Raw genomic sequence first — 14849 nt, 5'->3', positions numbered from 1 at the left:
AGGGGAAAAAAAAAAAAAAATCTTTATATTAATATGCAAGATGGCCAAAAGTAATAGGACACCCAATTTTCTCTAGTCATACTGTGTGGATCTTCGACAAGTTGGAGGCACACACATGTATAGTGTAGGACGTTTTTGGATGTGGTGGCTCCATGAAGATATGCTTTCCATGGTTTGGAAGTGTTTGTGGAAAATCTTGAGTGCTTTAAATCTACAAGACCATCTTCCCAGAAGACTGGAGGTTAAATAACAAAAAATATGGACTATATGTGTGGGAAAAGGCATATACGAATAAATCAGGTGCCCACAAACTTTTCCCCAAATCGTTTAGTTACATTCATCCCCCCCGTTCACATGATCTCTGGCCAGCGGTTGTTGATCAGGACGTCAGCGTGCAGGAGCTGCCCTCGCTCGGTGAGTAACCGCATCAGCTTTTTCCTCCTCCTCCAGGTCACTTTTAGGCCATAGTCGTCCTCTGGCGTGTCCCTCACCAACAAGCTCTCCGTTCTCGGAGTTCTCGGTCGATTTGGGGAAAACAGGAGGCCAAGAAGCGAAGATGAAGCGGCAGGTTGGGAGCGCGACATTTCCGGAGTCTCTATATGAGGAGGAGCGAGAGTGCTGCTGGAGGCATGTCCTGGATCAGACCTAGGAGTCGTCAGACTTCCAGACAGATTGGGTTCGGGGCGTATTTCAGCTCCTAGTGTAGTATCAGGAACGTCGTCGCGGTTCAATCGAGGAACCATGCCGTCCTCGTGACTTCGACGAGGTCTTACTTCTGGAAAATCTCTCACACGTGCCGTGATGCTTTTTCCTGGACACCTGGGCGTTTCGAACAGCAGAGCCGGGTATTTGCAAACAGTCGGTCTTCTGGATTGAGTGGAAAGCGCCGTTTTGTTTGAGGTGCTCACGTGGAGATGATTGCTCGTCGTCTTCTTCCTACGTCGTCCACCACATCTGACCGAAGTGTCCTCCAGGGAGGTAAACTGAGGAGAGACCTACAGCAAAGAAACGACACACACTGTAAAAACAGTCACTTTATTCAACCAAATGTATCACCATGATGATTTTATTTCCATCATGGACTGGAACATCTCCTCCTATAGAGCTATAAACCCTATTGAAACCCTTTGAGGAGTTTTTTCACTGGAGCTACAGCTACACCTCCTGCAGACATCATCTCCAGCAGGAGCAGCGATTTTATCCTTATAAAACGACACCATTTCCCCCCCACGCATTACGTTTTTCCTCGGGATTCGATGTGATCCTCTTGCGCGCATTCTACAGGAATGAAAACACGAAAGTAGGAAGAGATGTCCAGCTTATATTCCGTCTCGTAAACGTCCTAGTGCGCTCTCGGACTATCCGATCGAAGGACGTAAAAATGTTGACGTTATTGGACGCCGGTTAGGTGGCCCAGTGACTGTAGCTTGCGATCTGATTGGTTGAAAAAAAAACAGCCTTCAAACAGCATGAGGTTTTTACACTGTTGATTCTGAAATTTGATTGGACAGAAACTGCAGAAAAAAATTTATTTGATAAAAACATAAGTCGGCGATTCTGATCACCAGCAGTGAAGACCTTGCTGGACCATGACAGCCCATCACTTGAAGGATCAATTACTTGTTTATGCACAAATGACATCATGGAGGGACTTTTTTTAGTTCTCTGATCGATTGCCCCTTAAAATAAAACCTAGCACAGATCCAATTACCCACGAATCCCCTGGAACTTCTTGCCGTGATGTATGTGACACGGAGATCTTCGGGTTGATTGCGCTTCGCAGCTGTGCTCCATAGTCATGTCTCGATCCGTTTCTTGGTTGTTCCACGAACCGCAGCTGAGACTTGCGTGGATTCAGGGAATTCCGTTTCCGCGTGGCGCGAGGCATCAGACCTCATCGTGGCCCTGCAGGAAACCACGTGAAGAAGCCATTATCGTGTCTACTCCTCAAACCTACTCTTTTATACACAAATATGGCGCGCATCCCTTTCTTCTTTCATTATTACAATCTTTATTTTGTTCATCATTTGTATCCGTTCGCACTTCCGCATCTACTCGGATTGGTTCGCGAAGCCTCCTCGGCGTGCGCTGATTGGACAGAACCAGATCACGTGACCTACGGTGATTGGCCTGCGCCAAAATTCAAACTTGCACAGTGAAGAAGACGGAAGTGGGACATCCAGGAGGTTACGCTTTCATCATTTTACAAGCGGGGAGAATTAAAGCAAAAATAAAAAAGAAAACAACAAAAAATCGACAGGATAACCTAAGATCTGTCATAATATGAAGGTTGGTTTGCCATCATAAATAATAATTACATTGGTGACCAGTAGCTACGGATTTATGATAAGATAAACCATGATGATGATGATGATGATGATGGTGTCTATCTAGGGTGCTTTTTGTAAGTATAGAAATAGCAAGTGGGCAGGTTTTTACAATTAAATCCAGCTGCAAGAATTGCGATTTCAGATCTCAACCGAACCGAACCGTGAGTCGTTTTGTGCAGAGGAAATCCCTATCAACGTCATTGTATTGTACTGAACATACACACGCTCTCCGATCGCAGGCTGCTGCTTATAAGAACCCGAGATAAAACACGAGCTCGTACGTTTCTGATTTCCGATCATTAAACCGATTGGATTATGACCGTATTCTGTTCTAGACGAGTGACGTCACCACGTTGGTTAATATTCAAAAAACAATAATGGTCGGTTAAACCTATTCGAGTCGGTTGAATTGTAAAACTTGGACATTTTGTTCGGATTTCCAAGGTGTGTGATGGATAACATTTGATTCCTGAGGGCCCCCAGGTTTCTGATTTAAAAATGAATAGATTTGGTATCTGAGATCTGAATCCATTGTCACTTAATGTGGAATCTGTGTTTACAGGGATCTGGTTTGCTGTGAACAGGATGAGGGAGAGTCCCAGGAGGCCGTTAATCCTCAAGAGGAGGAAGTTGCCGTTTCAGAGGAACGAAGCCGACGGGCCGCGGAGTAAATCCGCCCCGGCGCAGGGGTCCCGGCCTGCCTCTGATGGCGTCTGCATCATGGACCATCCCACCATGGCGGACACGCAAGTGGTGGTTATACCAAAAACGGCAGATCTTCAGAGCGTCATCGACATTCTGACGGCCAAAGGGAAGGAAAGTGGCCCTCGGGGGCCTAACAAGTTTATCTTGCTGAGCGGAAATAATGGATTGGAGGACGGCGTCCAAGCTCTTGGTGATGAGGGGAAGAACCTCGGGCCTGAGGAGCTTGCAAGCAAAGCTCTCAGATGTACGTGTTTCATATGTATATGTATATATAGATGATCACTTCACTTGATTTCTTGCTGATTCTACCATTTGCTTGATCATTAGTAAAAAACGACTTGGACCGCAGTCTCTTGGACACCAGCCTGACGAACATCCAGTGGCTGGGGAAAATGGACACGGACGTCACAAACGTCTCCAAGCCGGAAAAGAAAGATTCCGATAAAGAGAACATCGAGCCCTGTGTCCAGCAGCAACAGGTACCGCTGATTTCTCGTTCTTGCTACGTACAAATTTCAGAATTGTCGTGGAAACAAGATCGTGTTTCCCCTTCAGGCACAGCGAGGAGACGGAGAACCGAGCGGCCTCAACGGTCCGCATTCAGAAAGGCCGCCCTACTCCTACATGGCCATGATCCAGTTTGCGATCAACAGCAAGAAAGATAAAAAGATGACCCTAAAGGAGATCTATACCTGGATCGAGGATCATTTCCCCTACTTCCGGGATGTCGCCAAACCCGGTTGGAAGGTAACATCCTTTGAAATTTCTACACGATCGCAGTGAAAACCGTGCACTTCACCAGCGTTTCCTTCTCCCCTTTATTAGAACTCTATTCGCCATAACCTCTCGCTGCACGACATGTTCGTCAGAGAGAGCACCCCCGACGGCAAGACCTCCTTCTGGACCATCAAACCCGAAGCGAACCGCTGTCTGACCTTAGAGCAGGTGTACAAGGTAAACCTCCTCCTCCTTCTCGTCCAGTTTACCTCCAGAACCCTTATCTCACACTTTATTTTGCCTTTTGTCCCCCACCACTCCCTCCTGCCCCCCCTCTGCAGCCTGAACTCGATCCGGCGACTCGCTCTTTCGCACAAACCATGCAAGTCTGTTACCAAGTAAGAATTTTGTTTTTTATATGTTTGTTTTTTATACACTGCTTTACAGAGAGGACACATGGCTCATTTCCGAATCTCAGAATGATCCACGTATACTTTATTCCAGGATTTATGAAGTTCAATTCAGGAAGAATGTTCATATCCATGTGTTTTAATGACACAAATTTGCAAAAGTATCGAGATACCTGACTTTTAAAATGATTTTTTATCCCTCCATATGCCGTATGTGGTTCTTCTCCATAATGTTCCCACAACTGAATTAACAATCTGAATGAGTAAAAATTTAGAGGTCGACTGAAACGGGTTGGATCGTACTTACAGCTAGCAGATATATTTTTAAAATGCATACTTCATTAAAAAAATAATAATAAAAATTCCATGTTAAATAATACTGAACTTTATTAAAACAAGTAAAAAAGCAGTACTAAATCAGGAAAATATGTTAAATTAAATAATTGTATTAATGATATTAATCAACTTTGAGGAAAATGAGAGTTACGTCAGCATGTGGTGTCAATGATTCGCCTCTAGAGGCCGCTCTCGTACTGTAGAATGCAACCCGGAAAAACCACTGGTATGGATTTTTTTTGCTGATAGTTACAGCAATCAACCATTGGTGTCGTTGACCTCTAGAAAAAATCTCCTCAAATCTATTAGAACATCTTTCTCAAAGAGTGGATGTTCTTCGGGGGAAAAAAAAATGTGGAACCGGATGTTTGAAAAAGCATATCTTCAGATCTCCCCAGACTTTTTGCTCAGCTTTGGAGCTTTATGCATGAAACTGCGGATACAGCGTTTAGATTTTGCAAAACTGACAGGATTTCGTGTCTCCACAGCAACAAAAGCCAGTTGTCCCCGATCCGAAAAAGCTGACCGCTTGCACCACAGGTAGGTGAACATCCATGAAAGTCGTTGCTTAGACTTTTACTTTAAATCAGTCAACTCACACACAATGCAATTTAATGGAAAAAAATACGATGCTACGCAAGTGAATATGGTGCAGATGGTTTGCTTTGATTTCTTCGCACCAGACAGACAAAAGATCATCAATTTACTTTATTAAGTGCCTTCAGGTTGCTAACGCACGGCCCCTTGTTGTGCAAAAAAATGAAATAAATCCAGACGTTCTTTTCCTTTTCTGACTGCAGGAAGACGCAGCTCTGCCTCTGCCATGTAAATCTCTATTGTATGTGACTCTCAGGACACGCCTCGGCCGCCGTAGTGTTGTTATGCGTCGTATACGTAAAAGTAGCAGCGGCGGTGCTGAGAGAATAATAAAAGTGTAGCGCATTAACTAATAATAATATAGAATAATTTTTATTTTGAACATAAATAAGCCGCACCTGTCTATAAGCCGCTTCAAGCGTGTCTACACTGAAACTAATGAACTTTACACAGGCTTTAATGAACGACAGTGTCTGTTACACGGCTTGTATCTAAACAGTAGCCTACCAAGAAAGTCATTGTTCACTGTCTTCCTCCTTCCTTTCACAACTATTTCTCTCGGGAGTTTATCTTTTGGCATCGTCGTGCGTTTAAAAATCGCCATCGGTGAAGCTTTTCTCCCGATGCCGTGCAGCTCAGAACACAGGTGAAGTGTGTTTTCATGCCCGGTTGTTTTCAGCGTGACGAATGATTCACATTTCCTGTAGACGGTCCGAGTGAGCGGCAGGTCAAACCTCAGAGGAACATCATCCATATTTATGATGTGGTGCGGCCCGATTCAGTGGGAGCGCATCTGATTTAATATAAAGAGTTTAATTGGTTTACCTGAACCCATTCAGCAATTTCATTGGTCTAATTTTATGGGGCTCAGTTTTTTGGCAGCATAAAGATTGTGAAACCGGGAAAAACCCAGGAAAAATCCTTAAAAAATTTTTAAGCCGCAGGGTTCAAAGGATGGTAAAAAAGTAGCGGCTTATAGTTCGGAAAATACGGTATGCAAATACGCTCAAAATGACACGTTAAAAATTAAAGATTTATATAAAAAAAATATATATATACACATATGGTCAAAAGTATTGGGACACCGGCTGTACGCTGTATGTAATTCCTCCCCAAACTCTTCCCATAAAGTTGGAGGCTTTGGGTGTTGTAGCATGAAACTTTCCCTTTAGTTGTACAAAAACCGGCTCAATGAACATATAGTAGTGAAAGATCTTGAGTGGTCTGCTATAAATCTATAAACCCCCATTGAACACCTTTGGGATGAATTTTTAAAGCTGACCGCACCTCAGGCCTCCTCACCTCACCCTACATTGGTACCTGACCTGGTGTGGCTAAAGGAGCTGCAAATCTCCACAAAATCATTGGGAACATCTTCCCGATAGAACGGAGGTAGAGCAAAAAGGGACAATGATATTTGATGTATTCTTATATTTTATCTCCAGAAAGGAAAATGAAGCCTCTCCTGCCACGTACCAACTCGTACCTCGTACCGATTCAGCTTCCTCTGACTCCTTCGCTCTTCCTGTCCTCCCCGGCGGCGCTCCCTCTGTCCACCTCTCAGCAGAGCCCCTCCGCCTCTAATCCGGTTTCGAAATCGGGGTGCAAGAGGCTCTGTATCGCTCCGAAGGTAAATCCTGCTCATTCAGAAACCCGTGAGAAAACACTTCCCTGTTTAACTCTGCTACTTTTGTTCTAAAAGGTTTCCAAGAGCGAATCCAGCACCGTCCTGATCTCCACCCCGTTCCCAGAGATGAAGGACGAGTGCGTCCCCGATTCCCGTGTCAGCAAACGTAAGGAGGCGAGCAGCTCGCGCCGTAAACAGCGCCTGGTCCCGCCTTCCACGGAGGAGCCCGTCTTGCTCTTCCCCGACAGCACTTTCTTCGACTCGGGCTTGGCCCTGGACGGCTCCACCTTCCAAGAGGTGGAGCTGGAGGCGGAGCCCCGGCCCGAGGGAGAGACCTTCAAAACACCCGTCAAAGCGAGCCACCCGGCGTCTTCAACCCCAAGCAAGGCGCTGGAGCCGTGGAGGATCACGCCGCTGGGCAAAGGCGGCCGCAGCGTGCTAGATTTCAGCCCGATCCGCACGCCGCAGAAGCACGAGCTCAGCGGTCTGAGCCTCAATGGGACGCCGTTCAAAGACCTCCAGCTGTTCAGTTCGCCCCGCGAGCTGCTCACTTCCTGCTCGCGCGAGCCACAAAACCGCTCGCTCACCGAGGGCCTCGTTCTGGACACCATGAACGACAGCCTGAGCAAAATCCTAGTGGACATCAGCTTCTCATGTCTGGAGGACGACGACCTCGGCATGGCCAACCTCAGCTGGTCGCAGTTAATTCCCGAGTTTAAATAATGGCACGGCGCAATTTCTTTTTGTCAAGCTGCTCACCCGCTTTTACACTGCCTAGGAGTGATTACTCTTCTTTTTTTTTTTCTTATTCGTATTTTTTTTCCTAATATAATAAATCCTTAGATTTTTTTTATCTAAACCTCTGCCTTTCATTCTACAGCCTGCCAATCTTTCTCTATCCACGTCAGTGTCTTCTTTGTTGGTTTTTTCGCTTCCAGCGACACATTCCTCCATAATCTGCTCACTCTATTTATCTATGTCTTGCTCTCCTTCTTCCGTCCCTTTACGCATCTTTGTTTTTGTGTTTTCCTGTCCCTGTTTACTGTACATACGTCCAGTCAGAGTGTATTGATCACTGTAAAAAAGGATGCATGAGGGACAGGGGGACAAAACAACCAGTGGAAGGAATGTATTTAGGAATTTTGCACAATTTTGTAATATTTGTATATGGATTTCAGGTGTGTAAATGAGTTTAACAGACACTACTGCTTCTTCAACGAGAAATAGACCTGAGATTTTTTATTTTTAGACGTATGATTTGAGCGAAATACATTATATTGTTATATGATATGATATTGGCACTCGGTGGATTCTATGGTTCTTGCATGCATTGGCTTTTGAAGAAAAAAAAAAAATTGCCTGTTTATTATTTCAACCTCATTGTCATCATCATCACAGTCTGTGTGTATTGTTAATAAAATCGTATTCAAATCCTTAAACTTTCTGTGTATTAGTTTACAATAAATGGACAAAATGATTGGGAAACCTGACTTTTTTTTTCCAACTGTAAATTGTTTTATTTCCCATCACTTCCCATCACTAGGAGACTCAAACTTGTTCCAGCATGTGCACAAAACCAGTTCCATGAACATAAGGGGTTCGAGTGGAAGATCTTCAAATCTCTACAAGCGCACTCCAAAATCACATGGAACGTCGTCCCAAGGGTGGACTTATTATAACAACAAAAGGTCAAAAATTGTTTGCATACCAAGCTGGCGATCATGTGTCCACAAACTTTTGACCATAGAGTATTTAGTTAAAAGACAGTATAAATTTAGAATCAGTTGACAAGGTGATTTTTCGGTTCTCCCAAAGAACCGCTTTTTGTTTTAGCACTGATTCGGATCAAAACTATGTTAGAATCTATAAATAGTGAAGATTTGCTATTAATGGTAAAATTTGAATGTATATGGGGGGGGGGGGGGGACAATTTTGGACTTCAAACATGAATTATGAATCGATTGAACGGTCATATAGGGTGATATTATAAAGTTTTGAGGCTAGTTCCTTAATACACCACCAGATGGCAGCACAAGACTGCACGCATAGTCACAGGGAGCGCCGACCTTCATTAGTCTTTAAGTCAATATGTGGTCCTGTGTAATGTACATCGGGAGCAGTGCTAGAAGATGGTCCTGAAGATGCTCTGCGTTTTGACGAGATTTCGGAGATCTGGCGCAGATTGCGGAAGGTGCTTGGAAAAGAAAGACCTCCAGGTTTTGAAACCTTTTGTTATCACCTCGTACAATCGGTTTTGTAACTACATTCTATGACGTTCTACACGATCAACATTGAGATTACTGCGTATGAAGACCCTTTTTGTGCAATCGAAATATTTCAGGGATGTTAAAAGTTCTTCATAAAGAACTTATGTAGAAGAAGTTTGGGATGAAGTGTATTCAGTATGTCGGAACTTCCTGCTGCACCACCTCCAACAAGATCTGAAGCTGTCTGCTGCAATAATCTGAAAAGATCAAGAGAAGAAACTGATATGAGTGGAACATCTGGTTAGGGAGAAGAAAATACACTATACAGACAAAAGTCTGTGGACACCTGACTATACATTCCACATTGAGAACACATTTGCTGTACTAATAACCTCCACTCTTCTGGGAAGATGTTCCACTAGACCACTAGCTCACAACAATCAGCATTTCAGTACATCCCAAATGTGTGTGTGTGTGTGTGTGTGTGTGTGTGTGTGTGTGTATTCCCACCCCACACCCAATACTCCCTGAACATCCATTAAAACCCATTAAAAAGTGTTTATTGGAGATGATTGAGTGAAAAAAAAGTGTGTCCAGGAACCAAATGAGACGGTAAAAAGGTGTAACTCACTGAAGGTTTTTCTCCACCGGCTCGGGACGTACGAGTGCTTTATGGTCAGGTAGTAAACGGGGATTCCAGTTAGAGTGACGGCCAAACTGCAGCCTGTGTTCCAGGGGTCTGAATACAGAGACAGACCCACGATAAAGAAACACACCACCGTGAAGATCGCAGGAACCGCCAGAGGAACCTAGAAAAAATGAATGTATGAAAAAAAAAAACATAAATCATGGTCAATAAAGTATCATTAATAGCTGAAAAAGACACTATATAGACAAAAGTTTTTGGACACCTGACTGCATGTTTTTAGCATCCTGTTCCACATATTTGCTTTTATAATGAGCTGGGAAAATGGAAGTGGTGCTCATTCAGCCACAAAGGGTTCACAGCTCTATAGCAGGCCACTCAAGATCTTTCATACCAACCCATATGCTCATGAAGCTGGCTTTGTGCTTTATGTCATTGTACTGAAGCAGGTTTGGGTCTCCAAATTTAACCAACTTTGTGGAAACTGTTTGGAGAAGGTCTACATATGGCTAGAAATAGAGATGTCCCAATACTTTTGGCACCGTATTAATCGTTATCGATAGCCGCACACCTTAAAGGCCCTCGGATGGTCTGGGAATCGATAGCGATGGACCAGGAGCCCAAGCGTAACCATGGCGATGAAGAGCCAGCGCGAGAACGAGGCGAAGTTGATCAGCTGATAGATGTCTTCTCTTGCCAGCATGATAAACACCAGAGGAGACTGGAACCATAGCATCACGAGGTGAGACAAACGACGATAAGATGATGGAGATGTGGTCTGATTTTGCGATTGTTGAAGGACAATATCATAATTTTTTTTTATAGCACTTAAAAATTTTCTGGAAACAATACTTGCATCTGATTGGTCAGAAGGTGAACTTGTCTCTAACTAATCTTCACACACCTCACATTTCTACTCACAGCCTGAAATTTCTTTACAATCAGGTATTTAAATAGAACATGATACTCTTTTTAACACTCTCACACACACACACACACACACACACAAACACACACACACACACACACACACACACACAAATATTTCACTCCTTGATATGGCCTGTCCTCCATAAAGTAGTGATGGGAACATTGAATCATTTTATTGACTCGGTTCTTTGAATCTCGTTTATCAAAATGAACGAATCATTTTTTTTTGTTCATTTTGATGAACGAAATTCAAATATCAAAGTCAATAAAAAATGATTCGATCTTCCCATCACTCCACTACGTCCCATCCTGTACATAACCTACAGAGATTCTGCGATGCTTTGCTCATGTGCGTCCAGTAAAAAATAAACGAATCATGACTCGTTCTTCTGAGTCACGATAAAGACTCGTTCAAAATGAATGAACAGTTTATTAACGATTCATCACTACCATGTTTTTTTTACTACAGAGGTCATAATTTATTAGAATGAATACTATGGAGAAAAGACCTTCTGGCCAATCAGAATTGAGCATGCAGAAGTATTGTGGGAAATTAAAAATGAACAGATGATGAAGAAGGAATGAAGAATCTGAAATACAGTGGATTACCAGCAGTAGAACAGCAGGCATCGGTGTCTTTCTTCGTATGTGTATCATGGAAAATATAGCTGGCCATTGCCTTTCTCTGGCTGCCACAAATAACATTCTACACACACACACACACACACACACACACACACACACACACACACACACACACACACACACACTGAGAAAACCTATTAACCAGACAAAGTTACATTTACTTCAAACTGATTTTGTACCTCGGTACTGAAAAGATCCCTCCGTTCATGGCCCCTAGACAGGACATGGCCACCAGTAGGGGCACCACTGACACCATCCTGGGCAGGACTTTGCTGGTGAATGTCTGAAAAAAATATTGATTTGAAGTTTGTGGAAACATCTCATTATTATCAGTTCAAGTATCCTTAAAACTTCAGAAAAGATGTTTCTCTACATTTTGTGGAGATGTGTGTTAATTCTGGTGAATGAGTTTATGGGGACCTGTGGTGCATTCAATATAGAAAATTCATTCTTATAGCTCTAAAGCAAGATCTTCCACACGGGGTTTTAACACAGGGTCAGGAAAAAAGTTTTTTGCAGTTTAAATGAAGGGAGAATTTTCATGTTAATGCATCCAAAGATGTCAATACAATTGTGTAGCATCTTTGTGGGGACTTTTTCAGAAATAATGTCATATGGCTGCAAAAACGCCATAGTACGATGCAAATAAATCACAGAAATTCTACAAATACCGACCACCGCGACGGCGTCCGATCTCAGCAGCTCGTCTTCGGTAATCACGGTGTAATACGCGACGTTTACGAGCACGTATAAAGTAGTAACCGTGACCATGGACAAACTGATGGCCAGCGGAATGTTCCTGGAAAATACACACATAGGAACATAATTACGAACGTGTGTGAACTGAAAAATCTGATAATCCACCAGCACGGCGTACCTTTTTGGATCGATAACTTCTTCTGTCACGAAGTTTAACGCGAACCTGAAAGAAAGCGAAGCAAGAAGTTTACGAGCATGGATAAAGATATAAAAACCAGGACCTCTGAGCTTCTGCTTTTCGGTTTTAAACCAAAATATTTTTTTTTTGTATTGCAGTACAACAATTTGCACGTATCATCCTGCTCAAAAGTTTATACCCCCTCCCTCCTCACCATCCAGCTTTCACAACACCCAAAGGTGTTCAGTACGGGTTATAGCAGGCCACTTTAGATCTTCCACTCCAACCCTGGCTGTTGTTGTCCTGATACTTTTGCTCATAAAGTATATCTACCAGCATGGTTTAACATTTCATTCTAGTGCATCCGAACACATGTTTGGTTTTGGGGTAACAATTCGTGAAAGAACCACATACTATGTGTCTGAATACTTCAGATATGTATTTACATGTAAATAACCTCTTATGAACTGTATAATGAGCTGCAAATTCTGATTTATTTCCAAAAATTAAATAAAATCAGAAGTTGTTACTTACCATCCAGAATAGGCGTAAAGCCCCGAGTAGAAGGCTAACGGCAGCTTTGCTAGCGAGAGCGACTCCATCTTTAAAGCGTTCTCGAAGTTTTCGGTTCGCCCTGAATGGAGATAAACGCGAGCGTTACAGCAGGATCTTACGTTCCACGTTGGAATGATATTCCTGCGATAAAATCTGCGCTACCTTGGGCCAGAGCCATAACTCCTGGGACGATGATCAGAACCAGAGCGAAGAGTTTAACGATCAGGAGGACGACCTGCATACGAGAGGCTAGCGATACGCTCCAGCAGTTCACGGCGACCAGAAATGCTAAAAAACAGCAGAAAGTGATACGACGCACTGGAAAAAAGACGATGCTGTACAATATGGTACAGAAAGTTCGCTTTTTTTTATTCTTCGCCTTCAAACAACAGTCAGTGCCTTCTGACTGCTAACGCATGGCCCCTTTGAAATATGAGATAAAAACAGAGGATATTTTCCTGTTCGGTTTCCAGGAAGTTGCAGCTCTACCTCTGCCATGTTAATCTGTATTCAAGGTGACTCTCAGGACGCGCCTCGTCCTCTGTAGTTTTGGGTTTAGGAGAAATCGATCTACATAGCAAATATTGGTCATAAATAATTGGTTAAAAGTATAGCGCATTTACTAATAATTCTATAGAAATAAATCACATTGTTAACTTTTCTGCAGATGAACCAATATATTATATATATATATATATATATATATATATATATATATATATATATATATATATATATATATATATATGCTCGCGGACACCTAAAACCAGGTATTCAATCCCTGACCAATGCACACAGCTGTGTTTTGGGTGTGTAGTGGCTCAATGGTTAGAACTTATGATTACTAATTGAAAGGACAGGGATTCAGGCCGCAGTCCAACCAATGTTGGGCCCTTAAACAAGGCCCTTAACCCTCTCAGCTCCAGGAGCACTGTATCATGGCTGACCTTGCACTTTGACAAGTCTGGGATATACACTGGGATATAAATTTGACTGAGCATTTGAGTCCTTATTTGTTGTTATTTGCTATTTGAGCACGAGGCATCGTCAGGCTGGAGGTTTGGGGTCTCCTAGTTCAAGCGTCAGGTGTCCCAATAGTATCTATCAGCATGATTTTAAAAGGAAACATACATTGATAAAGCAAAACACTCCTCGTCATTCTGTTTAGCAGGACCTCGGCATGGGAACAATTCGATGCACAGAAATTTCACTCACTGACTCCGAGAAAGCTGGTCAATTTGATTAGCGGCAGAGGAGCTGGGCATGGCGTGAAAAAGGGTTCGACGACATAGTGTCCGAAAGCCAGGGCGATATACGCCGTCACCGCGGGTCTGCGAAAAGATAAGCAGCGACCCCGAAGTCCAAACATTAGGTTGAAATCGCTGTCTTTTCACATCGACTTCCTGTTTCACAACATCCCAAATCAGAGCAATTCATGTCATTTATTATTGATCTTGTAAATTTAGAATCCATACATACCTGATGAAAATGAACTCGGACCAAAGCCTCAGGAAAGCAGGAAGTGGCCCCAGGGTCTCAAGCAAATACGTGTAATGGGCACCAGACTTTTTGAAACTGGTTCCCAGCTCAGCGTAGCACAAGGCACCTGAATTCAAAAACATTCTATGATTTCTTACATCCTGGCATCCTGACAAGAGGCTCAACCTGTGGACTTGTGTCATGTTGTGATTATTAGCACCTGTGTCCTAATTTCCCATTGTGTATATTTCAGTTCTTTAGTTTGATATTTCTAGGCCTGCTCTTTGTATCTCAAATAAATATCTTGGATCTTAGACCATCCATCTCACTATACACACATGCACTATGCACATCTTATCTTATGGTCAGGTATCTAATATTTTCAAGCGAAAAGAAAAGAAAATCCCAATCCTTCCCTATACATTTGATCGGTTATCTGTTTTTACTTTATCAAACATACCAAACGTAGACAGGAGTCCACAGAGCGCCCAGACGAGCAGCGAGAGCCCCACGCTGCCTGTGTTGATGTGCACTCCTTTAGGGGCGATGAAGATCCCGCTGCCCACCATGCTGCCCACGATGAAGGACACCGCAGGCACCAGGCTAATGCTGCGCCTCAGGTGGACCCGATTATCCGTCCCTTCATCCTCTGTTTTCTGGTTCGCCATGTCTGCTTCAGATCCCTTCAATACTGACATCTCCTCAGAGAAAGAGGGACGAAAAGAAAGAGAGGAACCTCCTGCTGCCGAGCAGAGCAACAGCACAACCCTCACAGTGGAGGTAAACAT

General features: G+C 43.2%; 3 protein-coding genes across 5 annotated transcripts; 1 reads left to right on the top strand and 2 right to left on the bottom strand.

Annotated features, from left to right (window-relative positions):
- Nucleotides 1-192: 192 nt before the first annotated feature.
- rhno1 (RAD9-HUS1-RAD1 interacting nuclear orphan 1) lies at nt 193-1888 on the bottom strand (the record flags this gene model as incomplete). 2 transcript variants are annotated; one of them, XM_083528641.1, is made up of 2 exons in its annotated part: nt 193-995; nt 1712-1888. In XM_083528641.1, the coding sequence occupies 2 exons, from the start codon at nt 1886-1888 to the stop codon at nt 351-353; spliced, it is 822 nt and encodes a 273-aa protein (XP_083384767.1). In that variant the 3' UTR covers nt 193-350. The 2 variants fall into 2 exon arrangements, with proteins under 2 accessions (XP_083384767.1, XP_083384768.1); XM_083528642.1 differs by lacking the exon at nt 1712-1888 and adding an exon at nt 1239-1376.
- Nucleotides 1889-2151: 263 nt separating this feature from the next.
- Nucleotides 2152-8161, top strand: foxm1 (forkhead box M1). 2 transcript variants are annotated; one of them, XM_083528466.1, is made up of 9 exons: nt 2152-2289; nt 2893-3279; nt 3363-3514; nt 3591-3782; nt 3861-3989; nt 4094-4150; nt 4987-5038; nt 6541-6725; nt 6798-8161. In XM_083528466.1, exons 2-9 carry the CDS (start codon nt 2916-2918, stop codon nt 7443-7445), a joined length of 1779 nt encoding a protein of 592 aa, XP_083384592.1. In that variant the 5' UTR covers nt 2152-2289; nt 2893-2915; the 3' UTR covers nt 7446-8161. The 2 variants fall into 2 exon arrangements, with proteins under 2 accessions (XP_083384592.1, XP_083384593.1); XM_083528467.1 differs by lacking the exon at nt 2152-2289 and adding an exon at nt 2577-2774.
- LOC310719126 (cystine/glutamate transporter) lies at nt 7824-14849 on the bottom strand (the record flags this gene model as incomplete). Its single annotated transcript, XM_083528555.1, has 12 exons — nt 7824-9186; nt 9561-9738; nt 10147-10296; nt 11115-11211; nt 11330-11433; nt 11826-11949; nt 12028-12072; nt 12562-12661; nt 12745-12870; nt 13798-13913; nt 14062-14188; nt 14522-14849. 12 exons carry the CDS (start codon nt 14847-14849, stop codon nt 9122-9124), a joined length of 1560 nt encoding a protein of 519 aa, XP_083384681.1. The 3' UTR covers nt 7824-9121.

This window comes from Silurus aristotelis (assembly GCF_946808225.1).
Source record: "Silurus aristotelis genome assembly, chromosome: 24".
NCBI lineage: Eukaryota > Metazoa > Chordata > Actinopteri > Siluriformes > Siluridae > Silurus > Silurus aristotelis.
This window is presented reverse-complemented; position numbering and strand designations above follow the sequence as displayed.